Raw genomic sequence first — 22,066 nt, 5'->3', positions numbered from 1 at the left:
CCCACACTGGAGGCGTTCAAGACGAGGCTGGACAGCCATCTGTCAGGGGTGCTCTTACTTGGATTCTTGCACTGAGCAGGGGGTTGGACTTGATGCTCTTATAGGCCCCTCCCAAACCTACTATTCTATGATTCTGTGATTCTAACAAAGATGATCAGGGGACTGGAAACAAAGCCCTATGAAGAGAGACTGAAAGAACTGGGCATGTTTAGCCTTGAGAAGAGAAGACTGAGGGGAGAAATTATAGCGCTCTTCAAGTACTTGAAAGGTTGTCACAGAGAGGAAGGCCAGGATCTCTTCTCGATCATCCAGAGTGCAGGACACGGAATAATGGGCTCAAGTGACAGGAAGCCGGCTGAACACCAGGAAAAATTTCCTGACTGTTAGAGCAATGCAACAATGGAACCAATGACCTGGGGAGGTGGTGGGCTCTCCCACATTGGAGGCATTCAAGACGAGGCTGGACAGCCATCTGTCAGGGATGCTCTGACTTGGATTCCTGCACTGAGCAGGGGGTTGGACTCGACAGTCTTGTAGGCCCCTTCCAACCCTACTATTCTATGATTCTATACTCCGTCGATGTGAGGCAAAAACAGAGTCTATAGTCATAGTTAGCAGGCCTTGGGGAGAGGGTGTGATTGTTGGCAGCTGAGAGCCCCAACACCTTTTTTGTGTGTGGAGACACAAATTAAACACTGGTTATTTGGCTTCCTAGTGGAGTGGATGGTGAATTTAGTGAATGGTGGATTTAGTTGCAGTCGCATGGGGTCAGCTCTAGGTTTTGGAGGGCCCGTGGGCAAAACACACTCAATAGGCCCCTCCAGTGAGTCTGCCTTCTCACCGCTGCTATTGTCACCAGCTCCTATTGCTCCTCATCCTTTTTCTCATCGCTGCTGCCACTTGCTTGCTTGACAGCAGAAAGCCAGGGAGCAAGTAGGCTATGGCAGCTGCTGGTCCTTCATCTCACCACCATTGTCTGGGGCAGGGCAAGAGGCAGGTGAGCAAACAGGCTCCACTGGTGAAGAGGAGGAGCAACCCCAGGGGGCTGTTGTTAGTGGGCCCCCGCTGGGGTGTGGGCCCTTGGTAGGTGCCCAACCATGCCTACCCTTGACGCCGGCCTTGCCCCCTACCACATCACGCACATCTCTCTTAGAGCGTGTTCATAAGTGATACTGAGGCTGCAAATCCTATACCCACTTACCTGGGAGTCAGCCCCACTGAATTCAACAGGGCTTACGTCTGCATAGATATGTATAAGATTTGCACTGTAAGATTTGAAGCTGGATTTTATACAGGTTTACTTAGAAGCAAAGCCCACTTTATTCCGTGGAAGCTTCTTTCAAGTAAGTATGCAAAGGCTCAAAGGCCCACCTATGAATGTGTATTCCAATGAGTTCTGTGAGCTTTATGCACACAGGATTAAAGCCAAGGTTTGGAATGAATCGCCAGTGGAGTATTTTTTTATTTATTTTTTAATGTGGGATAGAATGGCACCAGACAGGCACTTTTAATCCCAGTGTGCCCAGCATTTCTAACCAATGTAAGGCCGGTGTTTGAATGACAAATGAAGGAAAACAAACAAAACACCCACAAACCAAAACAAACTCCACCCTACCCTGATTTGTCACTTGAGAAAATGACCAGAGGGATTTTACACAGGACTGCCAACTTTGGAAGGGTGTCGTTTGTGTCACTATCTCTTTAACAGCAGTTTGGTCTGCAGCAATTAGCAAGTGATGGTGTTCAGCTCCCACCATATGTAAAGCTTTACCAGGGATGACTGCATTTTTTTTTCCGGCCAGCCGGCAATCCCTTCTACGTGTAAAGCTTTGCTGCAGCCTTGACCAGAGTAAGAACTTGTTTGCACAGTTGCTTATCCTGGGATAACAATCCCCGAATGCACTTCAGCCTCAGACTAGTTTATACATCCAAGGTATGAAACTGTAGGCAGAAATGGAGGCAGAAAACAGTCAGACCCCCGCCACCGCTGCCCCTGCCTGAAAGATCCTAGGCTTTTGGCTTTGGTCTTTTTCATTCTTGGAGAAGGGCCGAACTAGATGCGACACCATTCATGCAATCAATAGTTGCATTTCTAGAGTAAATAGGAGGTGAGCCACATTGAGACCCCTGGCAGCATTCCTCCTGGTGCAAATAGCAGTATGTATATGTGTGGAGCTAATCCAAATCAGTCCCCTGCCTGCTGTTTCTTGGGAATATTGCAACCTCATCTGCAAATTATTGGAAGGGGGGCAGTGTTGCAGTTAGTTACTTCGTGGGAACTTTGACCACAGCTAGCTCTAGGATCTCTATAGCCTACCATGTGGTTTCTGTGCTCCCCAACTTCCTCCCACCCACCACGACTTCCACCATTGCTTGGAGCACGTGTGTTTGCTGTCTCGCTCCTGCTGCCGTAAATGAACACAAAATAGACTGAATAGACTCAGTTTGAAACTACGCTGTGACTGCATTTTATATGCAAGAACATTTGTGAGAAAAACACTTTTTTCGCTTTTGTTCTCTAAAGAAGGATGTGGTTTCCTTTTATTATTCTAAGATAGGCTGTGTCCGGATTGATTCTGAGCGTATGGAGATAGTTAGCAGTTCAGATTCAGAAGGGGAACAGCCAGAACTGGGGGAGGCATCTTCCCGAGCAAGTTCAGATATGGATAGGTGTGCTTCTCAGGATGCTAGCACCCAGATGGCTGGGCCTGAAGCTCCCCGCTCCTTTCCCTCCTCCGTGAGAACCCAAGAGGAGGAGAGCGCGGGGTGTGACCTGAGGGATGCTAGACTGTGGCGCAGAGAAGCAGGAAAAGTTAGAGGCGGAGCTCAGATGGTCGACCCGGGAGCATCACTGGAAGGGAGGGGTTTCCCTCCCTAAGTTATTCTAGCCAGCAAGTCCCTGTTCAAACTGCTGGCAACATCATAGCTCCCATTTGGATCCCCTGCTGTGATTCCTTTGTAGCCTGAGAGTCTTTGGGGATTTGCATCTGTAATGAACCTGTTGACAGTGAATTAAAGGTGTGAGACTGAGGCCTCTCTTCTTGTGTGTGTGCATGAGGAAGGTGGGGGCCAAGGGAACGTGACCGCCTGTGTGCATGTGGGACTGGTACATGCTCATTCTGTTCTGCCTTTTGTTTTTCTCTGCTAATTGTCTTTCTAACAGGAGACATCGTTATTAAATGATCCCATCACTAGTTACTCTAACCCCCCACTCCTAATTGTGAGAATAGTGTCACATCCAGTTTGGCCCTAAGTAATCATGTAAACAATAGCTGGTTTCGGTCTTCACAGTAGGAGGAATTTGGAGCATTTCGGGATACTGGTGCACATATAAGAAATTTCCACACAGATGGTGGGTCTGCAGTCCCATCTCCATACATCTGCGAACCCTATTCCCAGCAAGAATCCTGACCAGGGGGTGGAGGAGGAGAAGGCGTTAGCAGAGGTTCCGGCAGGAAGCAACGGTGCTGAGAAGCACAAGTAGGATGGTGAAAGGGGGTGCTGTACAGCTTCCACTGGCCAGTTGGAGCCCTGCAAAGAGAAACACACAGAAATCAATTTCCCTGTTTGCTTGCTTGCAGATAATTTAAGGCAGTCCTCGTCATGGAACAATCGTATTTGCTATTTATGAAGTGCTTTTGAGGGTACATAAAGCACTAGATATGACAGTGGCAGGAGTGTTTCTTTTGCACACATTCAACTGTTGTTTATTTCAAAACATGGTTAGTTAAATCAGGATCAAACCATGGTTTGATATCCAAGTGTGTTCACTAACCACAGTTACCACAAACCACAGTTTCCCAAGCCTGGATGGCATGGAGAACTGCAGTCAGTTCTAATCCAGGAGCTTTCGATCTCCTCTCTGCGTGCAAGGGGCAGGGGGGAAGCCCACTATTTGTGCATGCTTGTTCACGTAACAACAAACCATGGCTTGTCATTATTATGAATGAACCCAGCCAATGTTAAAACTCAAATGTAAAAGTTTGCATTCACAGTTTGAATAGCAAAATTGCAAATGTTGAATATTTGCACATTTTCTTTTTGGATCTAGCCACAATGTTGTGCTGTCCTAAGATAAAAGCTGACCCGACACTAATGCACATGGTTGACACCATCATCTGTTTAAAGGAAAAAGAAAGTATGGACCTGCCAGATCATTTACAATTAACTGTTCGGAGCCATCCTCTGAAATGAACGTTTCTGTTCACTTTGTTCCTTGCTGCATTAATCAAATCAAAAAATAAAAACAAAAACTAAGAAAAAACCCAAAGTCTTGTTAGAGAAACAAATGCATTCTTGGTGTCATTTGGGAAAGCAATCAATGCCGAGAAGTGCCCAGGTGCCCTGGCATTGGCGCTGGGAAAAAAGGTGCCCTGCCTTGATCCAGAGAATCATCGTATCTCAAGAAAGGACCAGCTGAGATGATGCCTGAAGGAGGCTTCCTTCCAGCAATCGCAGGGCCCGGTGAGTCACAGTTCTGAAAAAAAGGGAGAAAATAGGATCTCATCATCTTGTTCCAGCTAGAGGAACTCTGTTTGGATTCTGTTTGGCTTAGCTCTGGAACCTCATCCTTTCTGTGGGTACCAAGAGGAGGGCCAGAGTCATTTCCCCAAAGTATGGAATGCATGGCCAGCCACTTTTCAGCCCAGGTTGCTTCTGGCAAATGAATCATATGCAGATTTTATCACAGGCCAAGATTGTCTGGCTGAAGCGATGGGGGTGTCTATCCTAGCCTCTGATTTTAGTCTTTCTGGAAGAGGCTGGAAAGGCTACCACTAGCTTTCAAAGCTGTTAACTTGGCCTGTTCTGACGCAGAAACCTTAGCCTGCTCTCAGGCCCTGCATCAACACTCAGCATCCTTGGGTAACTGTTGGGCCCTGATACCACACCTGCCCTAGCCGTTAAATGGATGATCCCCCCATTTAACGAATGCCCCAATCTGAGTGTCAGACAGTTGGGTTGGGGAAGTTGCCTTTTAAATTTCCTATAATATCCCTGGTGTGGTGTCCCTCCAGGGCACTGTGGGAAATTGGCTGTCATTTTCATTTCCCATAATTCCCCAAAGTGGACCTGTGTTGGGGGGCTTTATCAGTGCAAGGTCCATCTAGTCCAGCATTCTGTCCACACAGTGGCCAGCCAGCTGCCTGTGGGAAACCCACAAGTACAACATAAATGTGACAGCACCCTCCCAGTCATGTTCCCCAGCAACTGGTGAACATAGGCCTACTGCCTCTGATACTGGAGGTAGCATATAGCTTTCAGGACTAGTAGCCATTGATAGCCTTCTCTATGAATTTGTCTAATCCCTTTTTAAAGCTGTCCAAATTGGTGGCCATCACAACATCTTGTGGTAGTGAATTCTATTGGAGAGGGTCCATTTGAGGGCACTTTACTGAGGGCCCTCTCAACCCTGCCTACTGTGTCTCTTTCCACCTTCCTAACTCACCACTGTGCACTGGGCTGTAGGGAAGCTGCAGAGGCGGACACGACAGTGTAGGTACACCTCCTCCAAGTCTGGGACGAACCGAAAGACACTGAAGGAGAAACGGCCAATGAGAGATACTCCATCCTCTTCAACCACCACTGTGTCATCTCGAGGGTTGGGACACCTACAATGGGAATGGTGGTACAATGCATAGGAATGAGGGTTGGGAGAGCTTGGAGACACAAAGACTGTTTCCCATGTGCATGGTCATCACTCATTTGATGGAAGCATCAGGAAGTGACAATTTACATGTGTGACCCATCCTACCCTACACAGAACTACCCATCATATCTACCCAATGTCAGTCCAATGTTTTTCAATGGAGACAGGTCACGGGTTCACCTAAGAGACCCTGAGCATCAACTGAACATACAATGAGAGATCACACTGGGGTGGTTCACACACTGATGATGTTGCAGAGATCAAGCAAGGAACAAGTGATGATTTCTATGTGCAAATGGGCCACTGCAGATGTGACATCACAGATCTGTGAACCAGGCCTTGGTAAGGATCAAAGCAGACTTGACATTCATGTCATTAGATCTTGCATGGATGATCCCCCCATTAAATATCATGTATGTATGTGTGGGGGGGGGTGAGGAGACAAAATTAGGACTGTCATGTAGGGGGAGGGGGGCTTTAACCCCTTGCCCTTGCTGTGGTCCCAGTTGAAAACCCACCCCTACATTCCTGCTCTTCTCAATGGAGAAAAGCTCCTGTTGGCACCTGTGGCTAGGGAAGGATGAACCCACCCCCGTCTGGTATTGGCAGGCGCCCACTGAAGCGCTGCCCCTGCTCGAGCCCCCCTGGACCCATGCTCAAGCTCCACGAGGTTGCCGAGCCACCTGCTCTTACCCTGGATCCCATCTGTGAGCGCCCGCCATTTTGCCGAGCTTATTTTTACAGCGGGGGGGGGGGGGAGAGGTCATTAAAAATGTGCATATTTAAATATGTGCAAAGTTGGGATGGGGAAGCTTGATATATGCAATATTAGAGGTGTAAATGGGCCATTTATGCCTCTAATATTCAGCCTTTCCCGGCCCAAATTTACGCATATTTAAATATGCACGTTTTTAATGACCTCCTTTTTTCTGTAAAAATAAGCTTGACAAAATGGCAAGGACAGGTCCAGGGGAGTGCGGGGAATGTCCAGAAGAGCGCAAATGGGGGTGAGTGAGGCCAGAGGCTCGATGGGCATGGCCCAGAGGCACAGGCGTGGGCGCCCAATGGACTCGTGGACCCAGTTGGTCGTCCACACCATCCCTCCCCATGGCAACCTTCCTCCCATTGAAATCACACATGTGTGTGTTCCAAACAGGACTGAAGTAGGCAAAGAGTTATACCAATACATTCCCAAACCAGTTTGGGGGCCCTAGGCCTACTGTTTTTAAAACCCAGCCAAGTGAGGCCTAAACACATGAACAACTTTACATCTAGCTTGGCTCTAAACTAAGGGAATGTCTAAATTGTTTTGAATCTTCCTTCATCACAGCCTCATGCTTGGACAATCTGTGCCTTCGCCCTCCTTCAGTACTCCACATCAGAGCTGTGTCTCTAATGGCCTCTTGAAATTCTCCACCTTACTTGTGGGCAGAGAAATTTGGAAGACAATTTCACCGAATTTCTCCAGGGGGAGGAGAAATTTTCAGCAGTTTCTCACAGGCAGAGCTCCCCGTTGGCAGGGCTTGTAGCACAGGTTCGTTCTTTTTTAGTAAGGGTTTTAGAGGTCTTCATGCTGCAACAGCATCAACTGTCTTGGCAGGCCACCCCCCAGTTTGTATCCACTGCAATGCACATGGGGGCAGTGCTGTGTCCAGCTCCAGGGATGAGGTGGAGTTCGTGCTCTGCCAAAATCTGTCCTCCAATTTCCTAAAAGTTTTCTCCCACCATGCAAGAGGTTTCAATTGTTCTGCCTCATGCAGGATGTTTTATCATTTTGTGTGTGTGTGTGTGTGGTGTTTTGAACTTACCTAATCACAGCCAGCCTCCCAGGCTGCCTGCACGTCCTGATCTGAAAAAGCCCTATATGGGAGGAATTACCTCATGGTGCCTTCCACTGGGCTTTAACTGAGGTGTGGGAAGCTGAGGAGGCTACAGGCTGCCAGAGAGATTATTGTACAATGAAAGACAGGACATTTGCACTCACTCAGCCAGTTCCTAATTAAGGTAAGCTCAAGAAAACCCAACCCAACCCATGAGAATTCCTACGAAATGTCTTCAACGTTGAATTTCTTTTCGAAAGCAATTTCTCTTTTATCAAACTGAATGAGAATGATCCAAAAAATGTGGGAGAAATTTTCACCCCAGCTTGAATATACCATATATACCAACTTGAATGCTGCACTTTTCTTCTCTAGCTAGCCTTTTATGGCAGACACAAGAAGGGGACCAGAGATCTTGGCTCCCTCAGAGGCAACAGCAGAACCCAAGTCTCCTAATTACCTGTTTTATTTTAAATGATTTTTAGGTCACCATGAAGGGTAGAACTCTTTCAAGGCAGCCTAATTCTCCCTTGCTGCTGCTGTCTGGTATTATGGATTCTCTCTTCTCCCAAATCAAACCCCAAGATTTCCAGGTCCCTGTCTGTCTTTTGAGCTGACCACGAGGACAGGAAGATCCATCAGCTTACTGGTTGGTGATGAGATCCCACCGAATGCTGGAGGAAGGATCTCTGTCCGGAGTGGCCCAGCACGATGACAAGGTCATCACAAAGCGGGTGGGGTCTGCTCCCAAAACGCTGATGGCCACATAGGCCCTATGATTGACAGTGAGCAGGATAGGGCTCTGAGTGTACGGCTTGCTGTACTGGGAATCTTGGTACAAGGTCATGACGGTCCAGTAGCTCCCTTGGCCGGAGGTGAGAGTTGCATTAATGATGCTATCAGATGGGTAAAAGAGAAGAGAGTTGTAACGCTTTTGCTGAGGTTTTGGAGCAAGCTACAAAGCAGTTCTGCAAGTTCTTGCAAGAAAAGAGCTGAAGGAAAGGGAGTAGGAAGGAAGGTATCAGAAGCAGCAGGATGGAAAACACAAGCAAAGTTGTGAAGCTGCACACAGGAATCTCTCTTGCTCCTGGTTCAGAACATAAGAAGAGTCCTGCTGGATCAGTTCAAGGGTCCATCTTGTCCAGCATTCTGTTCATACTGCGGCCAATCAGCTGTTGACCAGGAACCCACAAGCAGGGCATGAGTGCAACAGCACCCTCCCACCTATGTTCCCCAGCAACTGGTGTACATAGGCTCACTGCCTCTGATACTGGAGGTAGCATATTGTCATCAGGACTAGTAGCCATTGATAGCCTTCTCCTCCAAGAATTTGCCCAACCCCCTTTTAAAGCTATCCAAATTGGTGGCCATCACTACATCCTGTAGACAAATTCCTGGAGGAAAAGGCTATCAATGGCTACTAGGCTTGAGGGCTATGTGCTATCTACAGTACCAGAGGCATTAAGCCTATATACACAGTTGCTGGGGAACATGGGTGGGAAGGAGCTGTTGCGCTCATGTCCTGCTTGTAGGTTCCTGGTTGACAGCTGGTTGGCCACTGTGTGGACAGAATGCTGGCCTAGATGGACCCTTGGTCTGATCCAGCATGACCCTTCTTATGTTCTTATGTCTTAGATGTTATGGAGAAGGAAGGGGAAATTTGATATGGGGCTGCCATTTTGAACAGTGTGTTAATGATACTCTAGTTCCAGTAGACAGGACCACATTCTGTGGGTGTTGTCCCTGGCTTAGGGACAACACTACAAAAGATTTCTTAAAGGCACCGGTAGGGACCATAGTTGGACCCCAGGCAGATTCTTCTGAAGCAGAGATTTTCATTATTTTGCATTGTATCCTTTTCCATGTGTGAAGGGTGAGTGGGTGGGATTAAAGGAATTGGCTTACTAAAGAAAAATGTTAGATGATAAACAGAGCCTGCCATCCCTGCTAAAGGTGCCACCTCTGCAATTGGGCTCCTGACCTCCCAGGATTCTTTTGGAAATTCTGCCACCTACTGGCTGAATCAGAGGCAACACCCAGTGATGTGTAAACCAGGGGTGGACAGAAAGTAGATCTCCAGACATTTTGGACTTCAACTCCCAGCATTTCTGACCATTGGCCATGCTGGCAGGGGCTTCTGGGATTTGAAATCTGAAACCTCTGGAGACCTACCTTCTGCACAACCCTTGTGTAAGCAATGCATCAGCAGAAGGCATATCTACTTGGCAAAACCATGTCATTTTTCCTACCAGTTTTAGTATCTTGGATTCCCCACAAAGAATCTTGGGAGACTGTAGTTTGAAGAAGGTGCTGGAATTATTTGCTGGAGATCCCAAGCCTCCCTCACAAAACTATAGTTCTGTGGGTTCTCTGGGGAAATAACAGATGCTGAAGATAAATCACTGCAGATAGCTATTCCCATCATGCCCTATTTACTTTCTGGAGTATGTGTGGGGGCTTGGGCCATTGTTGGAGACAGAGGGCTGAACTAGATGGCCCTTCAGCCTGGTCCAGAAAGTCCATTCTTAGATGGAAGAATGCAATAGGGCAATATGAAGGAGGGATAAGTGGGAATAACGGACAAAGCAAGCAGTGCAGGAGGGCACAGGAAGAATGAAGATCTTAGGAACCAGCATGGTGAAAACACGTACAGGGCCTAGAGCAGATATAGGGCCTAGAAACAGGTACAGGATCTAGAGCAGCCTTCCCCAACCTGGTGCCCGCCACATGTGTTGGACATACCCTTGCATGGCTGGCTGGGGTATGCTGGGAATTGTAGTCCAACACACCTGGAGAGCAGAAACTTGGAGAAGGCTGGCCTAGAGAGTGTTGGAAGCCATGCAACTGGAATAGCCACAGAAAAGCCTCCGGGATGGAAAGATACACATGAGATTGGGGGAAAGCATAATAAATGGATACAAAGAAAGCTGTGGGGTCAGGGGCTGGTGGAAAGATGCAAATAGTCTGGGGTATGAAATACTGCATTGGGGTGTTTGGCTTGGAACTCACTCCTGGATGGGCTGGATGGCAGATGCCATGGAAAGGTTGATGTTCAGTGGGTAGGCACAGGAAAAGCGCAGGAAGAGGAACCGGTCTCTGCTGATCACCCCTCCATAGGTGTTCTCTACTCGGCCTTGCACCATGTTGGAGTAGATGGTATGGGTTGCATTGACCTAGGAGGAGTGTAAATAACAGTTTGGTGGGACAGTCATGGAGGGACAGACCTTGCTGTCTTGCTTCAGCAACACCCTCTCAGTCCCCAGCAGTATCTTCCTCGGTGTAGGGTGAGCCAATACAGATAACAACCTTCCTGCATGACAAAGTGCTGAAAATGTTTTTAACCACCAAAAGGAATACAGTGTTGGCACTAGGCAAGCTTCCCTAGGGAGAGCGTTGCATAACAGGGGGGCACCACAGAGAAGACCTTCTCTCTGATGGCCACCCTCCAAACTTCAGAAAGAGGGGAATTCCACCCACCCAACATATTTCAGCACTACCTGAAAATTGAACTAGCCCAGGGGTCCCTGACCTTTTTGGGTCAGTGGGCACATCTGGAATGAGAGTCTCATGGGCACTCTCACAAAATGGCTACCATAAGGAGGCTTGCCCATTCATAAAAGGGCTGCCATGGTGGGTCAGCTCAGTCACAAAACATTCATTTCCTAGAAGGCAAACTGTTGGGACTAAAAGAAATGGACAAAAGGATCAGGAGCCTCCTAAGTGCAAAGCACGGGTGGGTGCCAAGCTCCAAAACACAAAGCCACTCTTTTGAACCACAATAGAGAGGTCAGCCCTTCACTTTGCAACATGCCATCCTCCCAGTTAAAAAAAAACAAACAATAATTACAAAAATCTTAAGAGATAACATAAAAATCAAGAGAGACAGGAAGCCTAGCAGGGGCCAAGAGAAGTGTTCACGAGCATCACAGCGGAGACCTCAGAACCAGCCCATCCAGATGTACATTTTTTAAAACGTTTTTAGTAGGACCTACTTATCTACTTATTTGTTGGGGGGGTGTTCCTTGCAACCATGGGGCTTCAGCCTTGCTCTTTAGGAGATCTATTTGGGGAGAGATCATAGCACAATGGTAAAGCACATGCTTGGCATGCAGAAATCCCCAGCATCTCTGGTTAAAAGGACCAAGTACCAGGTGCTAAAGTAGGAAGTCAAGAAATCACCGGGATAACAGGCAGGCATGGCCTTGGTGTACAAAATGAAGCAGGACAAAAGCTAATAGAGTTTTGCCAAGAGAACATGCTGATCATAGCAAACACTCTTTTCCAACAGCACAAGAGGCGACTCTACACATGGACGTCACCAGATGGTCAATATCGAAATCAGATTGATTATGTCCTTTGCAGCCAAAGATGGAGAAGCTCCATACAGTCAGTAAAAACAAGACCTGGAGCTGACTGTGGTTCAGATCATGAGCTGCTTCTTGCAAAATTTCGGCTTAAATTGAAGAACGTCGGGAAAACCACTAAACCGTTCAGGTATGACCTAAATCATATCCCTGATGAATATACAGTGGAGGTGAGGAATAGATTTCAGGGATTAGACCTGATAGACAGAGTGCCTGAGGAACTATGGACGGAGGTCCGTAACATTGTTCAGGAGGCAGCAACTCAATCCATCCCAAAGAAAAAGAAATGCAAGAAAGCCAAGTGGCTGTCTGATGAGGCTTTACAAGTAGCTCACGAAAGAAGGGAAGCGAAAAGCAAGGGAGAAAGGGGAAGATATACCCAACTGAATGCAGAGTTCCAGAGAATAGCAAGGAGAGACAAGAAGGCCTTCTTCAATGAACAATGCAAAGAAATCAAGGAAAACAACAGAATGGGAAAGACTAGAGATCTCTTCAAGAAAATTGGAGATCTCAAGGGAACGTTTTGTGCAAAGACTGGCATGATAAAGGACAAAGAAGGCAGGGACCTACCAGAAGCAGATGAGATTAAGAAGAGGTGGCAAGAATACACAGAAGAACTATACAGGAAAGACCTGAATGTCCCTGATAGCCATGATAGTGCGGTCACTGAACTTGAGCCGGACATCCTCGAGAGTGAAGTCAAGTGGGCCTTAGGAAGCATTAGTAACAACAAAGCTAGCGGAGATGACAGTATTCCAGCCGAGCTATTTAAAATCCTAAAAGATGATGCTGTTAAAGTGCTGCATTCAATATGCCAACAAATCTGGAACACTTAACAGTGGCCACAAGACTGGAAAAGGTCAGTTTACATTCCAATTCCAAAGAAGGGCAACGCCAAAGAGTGTTCAAACTACCGCACAATTGCGCTCATTTCACATGCCAGCAAGGTGATGCTCAAAATCCTACAAGCTAGGCTTCAGCAGTATGCGAACCGAGAACTACCAGAAGTACAAGCTGGGTTTAGAAGAGGCAGAGGAACTAGAGATAAAATCGCCAACATTCGCTGCATCATGGAGAAAGCAAGAGAATTCCAGAAAAACGTCTATTTCTGCTTCATTGACTACGCTCAAGCCTTTGATTGTGTGGATCACAACAAACTGTGGCAAATTCTTAAAGTGATGGGAGTACCAGACCACCTTACCTGTCTCCTGAGAAACCTGTACGAGGGTCAAGAAGCAACAGTAAGAACCAGACATGGAACAACAGATTGGTTCAAAATTGGGAAAGGAGTACGACAAGGCTGCATATTGTCACCCTGCTTATTTAACTTATATGCAGAGTACATCATGAGAAATGCCGGGTTGGATGAATCAGAGGTCGGAATTAAGATTGCTGGGAGAATTATCAACAACCTCCGATATGCAGACGATACCACCCTAATGGCAGAAAGCGAAGAGGATCTCAAGAGCCTCTTGTTGAGGGTGAAAGAGGAGAGTGCAAAAGCTGGTTTGAAACTCAACATTAAAAAAATGAAGATCATGGCATCTGGCCCCATCACTTCCTGGCATATAGAAGGGGAAGAAATGGAAGCAGTGACAGATTTTACTTTCTTGGGCTCCAAGATCACCGCAGACGGTGACTGTAGCCATGAAATTAAAAGATGCTTGCTCCTTGGGAGGAAAGCTATGGCCAACCTAGACAGCATAGTAAGAAGCAGAGACATCACCTTGCCGACAAAGGTCCGTCTAATCAAAGCTATGGTTTTCCCAGTAGTAATGTATGGCTGTGAGAGCTGGACTATAAGGAAGGCTGAGCACCGAAGAATTGATGCTTTCGAACTGTGGTGCTGGAGAAGACTCTTACAAGTCCCCTGGACTGCAAGGAGGTCAAATCAGTCCATCCTAAAGGAAATCAACCCTGACTGCTCATTGGAAGGACAGATAATGAAGCTGAAGCTCCAATATTTTGGCCACCTAATGCGAAGAGAAAACTCCCTGGAAAAGACCCTGATGCTGGGAAAGACTGAAGGCAAAAGGAGAAGGGGACGGCAGAGGATGAGATGGCTAGATAGCATCACGGATGCAATGAATATGAACTTGAGTGCGCTCCGGGAGAGAGCGCAGGACAGGAAGGCCTGGCGTGCTATGGTCCATGGGGTCACGAAGAGTCGGACACGACTGAACGACTGAACAACAACAACAACCAGGTGATGGGAAAGACACAGGATGTTGTCTTCTGCCAGGTCAGACTATTTGTCCATCTAGCCCAGTATTGTCTGCTCTGACTGGCAGCAGCAATCAAAGGTTTCAGGCAGAGAGAGGCTTTTCCCGGCATCTGCTACCTGATCTTTTTAACTGGGGAACCTTTTCCCTGGAGGAGCAGCTGTACAATCAGCTGTCAAGTGTTCCTATGGGGGCCTTTGTTCTGTCCAGAGGTACTGAAACCAGCGAGGCACATCCAAGAATGGAGGGTCAGCGCAAGAGCCCCATCAGGGCAAGCCTGGTCACATTCAATCAGGCCAGGTCAAGTGGGGTCAAGCCCAATGGCGTCAGGTCAAGCCAGGTTTGGTGTACTGAATAGGGGTGGACGAAAGTCACTTACCTTTCGTCGAAGGTTGTTCGCGGTGGGGGGGAGGCGCTTCGCTGCTCCCCCCGCGAAGTTCAGGCCGGGGAGGAGGCTTCCCGCCTCGCCCGGCTGCGAACTCGAAAGTTTAAAAAAAAAAAAATGCCCCCGTGATAGGCTACGTGACGATTAACGTAGCCTATCATGGCTAGATCTGCAAAGTCAGCCGTGATAGGCTACGTTAATCGTCACGTAGCCTATCACGGGGGCGTTTGTTTGTTTTTTTCTTTCATTGGAATGGCGGCGGTGGCAGCCGGTCGAAAGACCAGCTGCCGCTCCCACCCCGCTCGAACACCCGCCGAACCACCGGCCCGACCCGCCGCCGGGAGGGACATTCGGTGAAGGTAAGTCCCGTCCTGGGGGGGGGGTGCGGGGGCAAGGGGGCAGAGGATTTCTCCCCGAAACTTGTTCGGGGGGCCGAACACGTTGGCGCTCGGCCCCCCGAAGTTTCGGGGAGAAATTCTCCGCCATCCCTAGTACTGAATGGCAAGGCAAGGTTAGACCAGGTGGGGTCTTTCAGGACCTTGGCCAGCTCCAAACTAGCCGAGACTCACTCAAGGTGAGCTGTTGACTCTGCAGCACTCAAAGGCTTTTTCTGAAGCCTCTATAAAAGCCAGCCCCTCAAGTCCTGCAGTTAGCTCCACCTCCTCAGAGAAGTAGTTTGTTTCTTAAAGGGCTGCTGCCTAATTTGTAGCCATTGGCTCCTACGGGGTGGGGTGGTGAAGGAAGTGTCCTCTGCATCTGAGGAGTCAGGTAAACTCCTCTGGCATAGAATCATAGAATTGTAGGGTTGGAAGGGGCCTACAAGGCCATCGAGTCCAACCCCCTGCTCAATGCAGGAATCCAAGTCAGAGCATCCCAGACAGATGGCTGTCCAGCCTCGTCTTGAATGCCTCCAGTGTGGGAGAGCCCACAACCTCCCTAGGGAATTGGTTCCATTGTCATATTGTTCTAACAGTCAGGATGTTTCTCCTGATGTTCTGCTATGCCAGAAGGCCCTGGCATAGCAGGAGTTTGGTTAATGGAGGGAGCCTCCACTTGAACTTGTATTTCTAGATTTGTACCTCTCCCTATTTATTTATTTATTTGCATGTTTATTTAAAATATTTCTTAGCCTCCTTTCAGGGCAGAAGCCTCCCAAGGCAACTTACAGCAATAAAACACATAACCATTAAAGATATTAAAAGTGATAAAAACATAAACACAATAAAAAACACTGATAAGAACCAAAGAAAAAGCCAGCAGCAACAATAGCAACAGCAGCAATCATACCAGGAGAAGGCCAAATGTAAAATAATCTGTTTTCAAGGCCTTCTTAAAAGCCTGCAATGATAGAGCATAGCAGGCCCTTGATGGCAACTTATTCCAGAGGTATGGGGCCACTGTGGAGAAGGCCCTGTCACATGTGGCTGCCCACCTAAGTGCTCTCACAGGTGAGCAAATGAGGAGGGCCTCTCTTGCTGATCTTAAAGTGTGGGCAGGCTAATATGGGTGAAGGCCGTCCTTCAAGTAATTTGGTCCCAAACTGTTTAAGGCTCTAAAGGTAAAAACCAGCACTTTGAATTGGGCTCAGAAATGCACCGGTAACCAGAGCAGCTGGGACAGTATGGGCATTATATGATCAAATTGCCTCGCCTCCACCAACGCTTGGGTGGCCGCATTCTGCATCAGCTGAAGTTTCTGAACTGTCTTCAAAGGCAGCACCACATACAGTGCTTTCTTTCTTTCTTTCTTTCTTTCATTTCATTTCATTTCATTTCATTTCATTTCAATCCTGCCCAATAGCCGAAGCTCTCTGGGTGGTTCACATAAATTAAAACCAAACAGCACACAAGAAAACAATTTAAAATATATAGAACATTAAAACCACAATAAAACAATACAACCACAATAAAACCTAGCAGCTGTGCAGGAGTTTAAAATACAGATTTAAAACAGTAAAGCTAAAAATTTAGAAAGCTAAAATGCTAAAATGTCTGGGAAAATAAAAAGGTCTTCACCTGGCGCTGAAAGGAATACAATGTAGGTGCCAGGCGAACCTCACTAGGGAGCTCATTCCAGAGCCGAGGTGCCACAGCAGAAAAAGCCCTCCTCCTAGTAGCAACCCGCCTCACTTCCTTTGGCAGGGGCTCACGGAGAAGGGCCGCTGCTGCTGATCTTAAGGTCCGGGCAGGCACATATGGGAGGAGGCGATCCTTCAGGTAACCTGGCCCCAAGCCGTTAAGGGCTTTGAATGTTAACACCAGCACTTTGAATCGGGCCCAGAAATGGACTGGCAGCCAGTGCAGCTGGAAAAGTACTGGCGTAATATGAGCTCAGAGGCCAGTCCCTGTTAACAATCTTGCTGCCCTATTTTGGACCAGCTGAAGTTTCCAGACCGTTTTCAAAGGCAGCCCCACGTATAACGCATTGCAGTAACCCAGACAAGAAGTTATCAGAGCATGGATAACTGTAGCTAGGCTATCTCTGTCCAGATAAGGGCGTAGTTGGTATACCAGCCTAAACTGATAAAAAGTGCTCCATGCCACTGAGTTCACCTGTGCCTCAAGTGACAGTTCTGGATCCAAGAGCACCCACCAAACTACGAACCTGATCCTTTAGGGGGAGTGCAACCCCCTCCAGAACAGGTTGAATATCACCTAGCTGGGCAGACAAACCACCCACTAACAGTACCTCCGTCTTGTCTGGATTGAGTTTCAGTTTATTGGCCCTCATCCAGTCCATTACCATGTCCAGGCACTGATTCAGAACAGTCACTGCCTCACCTGGTTAAGATGAGAAAGACAGGTAGAGCTGGGTGTCATCCGCATATTGATGGCACCTCAGCCCACACCTCCGGATAACCTCCCCCAGCGGTTTCATGTAGATGTTAAACAGCAGGGGGGATAAAATAGAGCCCTGTGGAACCCCATGGCACAATTGCCATGGCACAGAGCAATAATCCCCCAGCACCACCTTCTGGAATCGGCCATCCAAGTAGGAGTGGAACCACTGCAGTGCAGTGCCTCCAACTCCCAACCCAGACAACCTATCCAGAAGGATACCATGGTTGATGGTATCGAAAGCCACTAAGAGGTCCAGGAGAATCAACAGGGTCGCACTCCCCCTGTCCCTCTCCCAGCAGAGGTCATCCCACAGGGCGACCAAGGCAGTTTCCATTCCAAAACCAGGCCTGAAGCCTAATTGAAATGGATCTAGATAATCCGTTTCATTCAAGAGTGCCTGGAGCTGTCCTACAACCACCCGCTCAAGCACCTTGCCCAGGAAGGGGATGTTGGCCACTGGCCTATAATTGTTAACATCCTCTGGGTCCAGGTTAGGCTTTTTCAGGAGTGGTCTAATTACCGCCTCTTTTAAAGTGGCAGGCCTCATTCCCTCTCTCAAGGAAGAATTTACAACCTCCTGGACACAGCCAGACATCCCCTCCTTGTTTGATACAAGCATTACAGTTGTCTGCCCTGGATGTCACTAGTGCATGAATAACTGAGGCAAGGCCCGTCTTCTCCAGATAGGGCTGCAGCTGGAGTACCAGCCTAAGTTAGTAAAATGCACTCCTGGATGCCAAAGCCACCTGGGCTTCCCCAGTTAGCTCAGAGTCCAGGAGGACTCCCAGACTACACACTTGGTCCTTTAGACAGAGTGCAACCTCATCTAAGACCAGTTGTAAACCTCCATCTGGGGCAGTTGGTTTCCCTACCCACAGTACCTCTGTCTTGTCTGGATTAAGTTTCAGCTTGTTTACCCTCATCCACCCCCAGACAGCCTCCAGACACTGGTTCAAGAGTTCCACAGCCTCCCTGGGATGTGTAGATGGAAACAAGAGGTAGAGTTGAGTATCATCCAGGTACTGATAACCCTACCTCCATTGTGGTCCCACAGGTCTTCTGCATGGTATCATAGTAGAAGATGAGTCTGTCTCCAAGAAGTGTGCCAACACATGTGGGATCTGCCAGATGCAGTCCCTCAGCAGGGAATCCGTCAGTGAAGAGCAGGCAGCGGGAGAGAGAGACAGCACTGTTGCCACCACTGCAGGTCAGCTGGTAATCTGGAAGGAGAAAGATTGTTGTTCAAGGGTGTGGGTCTGCTCTTGCTTCTGAAAGCTGGGTCACTGCAGTGACAGCTGAAGATACTGTCACATGCATGCACACCACTTCTGAGACATTTCAGGGGTTCCAGCTAGTGATGTTTGAGCCCCCCATTGTCTGGTCTGGGGGGGGATCCATGGAGGGGCACTCCAGGCTGCTCAGGCCCTGTGGAATCCTTCGGAGCCCATCCACATCCACTGAAGTTGACAGAGTGGCTTTCTGGCTCCCTAGAAGACACAATACACTAATGGCAACTGCCATTAGCCTATTGCAGGAAAAAAAATACAGCCATAAATGGCATATCATACGCCACTTGCAGCCACGAAGCACTGACTTTGACCTAAGTACAGCCATAAACAGCTGCAATTTAGGTCCAAATCAGTGCTTTACGGTTGCAAATGGCATAGTTTACAGCTGTATTTTTTTCCTGCAATAGGCTAATGGCAGCCACCATTAGTATATGGCATTATATAGGGAGTCAGAGAGCCACTCCATGGGAACTCCTCCAGACCCAGAGGTAGGGATGGGCTGGTCCGGGTGGGAATCCGCCCGCAGGGGGAGGCAATCCATCTGAGCTGGCTTCTCCGTGCATTCTCCAGCATCCCTAGTTCCAGCACTTACTCAGGGTTCAGTTTCCTTAGCAGAGACCTATGGCATGTCTATGATATAAGGTTTATTTACACATATATACAGGTTGAGTATAAGATTAGGGTTCACAGCACAAACACTCCAGCAGATTCCTGCTCCCCCTCGTGTGCACAGGGGATCCCACAGTGCCATGGGATTTCTTGCAGAGAGCAATGTCATATCTGCCTACTTTTTAGATCCAGTTCTAGGACAGACTGGCTTCCTGCTATATACCCAGACCTCACTTGCTCCTTCCTATTAGTCCAGTAGGACAAAAGGACGAGTCATTCCCCCAAACACCACCCATCACCTATTCTTTTTTGGCCCATCCCAGCTTCCAGTAAAATACATCAACAGAATCTTGCCAATCATCAGCTGTCTATTGTCAGGTCTTTAAGGGGTATTGCCTCAGGCATTTACACTGGTAACTCTACTTACCAATCTTAGAGCCAACTCTAAGCCCAGGGTTAATCTTTTTATTTACTCTACTGTAAGTGCATGTAGCCCTGATTTGGATTGGCTGCACTGGAGAGGAAGATTCCCGCCGCCGCACCCAATGTTTGCTTGCTGAAATTGATGCCAATGAGACCTTTTTCTTTTGTTAACTCACCATCACCATAGCCGGCGGTGGTGAGATTTTTGGGAAGCAAACAGTAGCAGGGGGAGACTTAATCCTCTCCTGGAGTGTGGTGGTCCCAATCTGAACTGGGGCTGTGTGCACACTTAAACCAGAGCTTATACTGCTGCTGGCTTTTATCTTGGTTATTACTTTGGTTTTATGCTGTTTTAAACGTACAGTTTTATATTACGTTTTACTATGTTGTATTTCATAGTTTAAAGCTTTGTCTTGTAAACTGCCCAGACAGCTTTGGCTAATGGGCAGTATAGAAATGTAACAAACAAATAAATAAATAATGCTATGCAATTAGCCTAACATGCAGTTCGGCTGTTAGAATCAAGAGTTACAGAGCTGGGATGGATCCTGAATCTCTTTGCAATCTGAGGCACTGGGCTGTCAGGGGGATCCCTGGAAGGTCATTTAGATGCACCCCAAACACATAACCATACTCTTGCTGGTGCTGGAGCCAGCACTGTGAGACAAGGATATGCAAGTCAGGGATGGGAGTCTCCCAGAGCTGGTTCGTGCATGCATGCATGCTCCTCACTTGATTACAACATCAAGGGATGATTTGTATGTGTGAATGTAAAAGAGTTGTAACATGGAACAGATGTATATTTCAGAGGCTTTTTTTTTTTTTAAAGGAGGAAACCAGAAAGAGCTAAAGTCCTTGTTTACCATAATCAGCCTTTTTGGTAGGGCCGTAACCTCTGTGGCAGAAGCAGCCCCACTCTCCTTTCTTTTCTCCACACCACTCATTCTCTCCGCATGCTAACTCAATGCAGGGGTCAATTGCAGCTACAGAAAGAGAAAGAGATTTAGTAGGAGTGATACAATCTCTGCCTTTCTTGGTGTGTCATGTATTGCATAAAGGGTTGGAGAAAGGAGAGGGATATGCTGCAAATGTGTGATCTGGAAGGGTGGTGGTTTGCCCTATATTGTAAGCTGTAAACTGTAAAATTTGAAATGTTAAATGTCTTTCCCCCCCCCTAAGATATCAACTCTCTCTCACACACACAAACACTCTCTCTCTCTCTCTCTCTCTCTCTCTCTCACACACACACACACACACACACACACACACACACCAACCTTGGACCAGTTTCCCATAAGATGTAGTGATGGCCACCAATTTGGATGGCTTTAAAGGGGGACTGGACAACTTCATGGCGGAGAAGGCTCTCAGTGGCTACTAGTCATGATGGCTCTGTGCTGCCTACAGTATCAGAATCAGTATGCCTATGTACACCAGTTGCTGGGGAAATTGGGCAGGAGGGTGCTGTTGCGCTCATGTCCTGCTTGTAGGTTTCCTGTAGGCAGCTGGTTGGCCACTGTGTGAACGGAATGCTGGACTAGATGGACCCTTGGTCTGATCCAGGATAGCTCTTCTTATGTTCTTATGTTCACTGTCTCTCAAGATAACCTTACCTTACAGGGTTGTAATGAGGATAAAAGTGGGAAAGAACTATGTACACCACCCTGAACTCCATGGAGTAAGGATAGGGTATAAATGCATCTCTGTGTGTGCACGCACGCATGCGCACGTGCACACGCACGCACACACAGAGACAGCACACACAAATGTGTGGGCCACAGGCTGAAAACAGACTGCCTTCTCTCTGCCCCCCACCACCCCCAGGCACATCTCTAACCAATGATCCAGATACTGCGTTGTCCTCCAATGTTTGTGAAGTTTTGCAACTACTGAGAGAGAAAGGCAAGTCACAGAATATTAACAAACAGTGCAGCTTCTGGGAGAACTGAAAGTCAGGTTGTGGGGAAAAGCCTAGGATTAGAAGGGCAAGGAGGATGGGAAAGCAGGACTCCCAGGGCTGGGCTTGGAAAGTTGTATAGGAAGAGGCCCCAAGTGGGACAGAGGACTCAGAAGCTGGATAGCTGGCAGAAAAAGACATTCTGAGCCCCTCTTCACCAGCATCACAGGCTTTCTGAGGACTGGATTTATGTTACCTTTAATTTGCCTGAATAACCACAATCCTAGGTTTTTCATCCCTCCCTGACTAGTTATTAGATTCAGAATGCAATCCTATACCGACCTACTTGGAAGTACGCCCCATCAAACACAATGGGGCCTACTTCTGAGTAGGCATGGTAGGACTGCTCTGCAAGTCCTCAGTAAGCAGATGCCCCAATGAGCCCCAAGTTGGGCTAGGTGCAAAGGAACTGGCACTCACGGCACTGGGCAGCTGCCCTCCATCCACTGGGGTGGACCCCCTGAAGGAGGCACATCTCCTCATAAGCACTGAGGGCCATGCACAGCATCC

The 22,066-nt window shown here is 47.8% G+C and overlaps 1 protein-coding gene across 1 annotated transcript; it reads right to left on the bottom strand.

Annotated features, from left to right (window-relative positions):
- Positions 1 to 3,436: 3,436 nt before the first annotated feature.
- Positions 3,437 to 22,064, bottom strand: LOC146337897 (alpha-tectorin-like). The gene is made up of 8 exons (XM_084816332.1): positions 21,977 to 22,064; positions 20,463 to 20,582; positions 18,314 to 18,498; positions 10,477 to 10,640; positions 8,115 to 8,363; positions 5,447 to 5,609; positions 4,378 to 4,477; positions 3,437 to 3,531 (listed from the first exon to the last, which is right to left on the bottom strand). Exons 1-8 carry the CDS (start codon positions 22,062 to 22,064, stop codon positions 3,437 to 3,439), a joined length of 1,164 nt encoding a protein of 387 aa, XP_084672458.1.
- Positions 22,065 to 22,066: the final 2 nt, after the last annotated feature.

The sequence above is a fragment of the Heloderma suspectum genome, chromosome 10 (assembly GCF_057233095.1).
Source record: "Heloderma suspectum isolate Gila_16-S chromosome 10, 16-S_ref, whole genome shotgun sequence".
Lineage (NCBI taxonomy): Eukaryota > Metazoa > Chordata > Lepidosauria > Squamata > Helodermatidae > Heloderma > Heloderma suspectum.
Note: the sequence above shows the minus strand (reverse complement) of the source record. Positions and strands in the feature narration are given on the sequence as shown.

Excerpts from the sequence above, each read along its gene's own strand:
- LOC146337897 (XM_084816332.1), bottom strand. The coding sequence starts at position 22,064 with ATGCTGTGCATGGCCCTCAGTGCTTATGAGGAGATGTGCCTCCTTCAG. Across the intron at positions 10,641-18,313 it reads CCTGTGGGACCACAATGGAG|GTCAATGCAACCCATACCAT; the intron begins GTAGGGTTATCA and ends CACTCCTCCTAG. Across the intron at positions 5,610-8,114 it reads TGGGATCTCATCACCAACCA|GTGTCCCAACCCTCGAGATG; the intron begins GTAAGCTGATGG and ends TTCCCATTGTAG.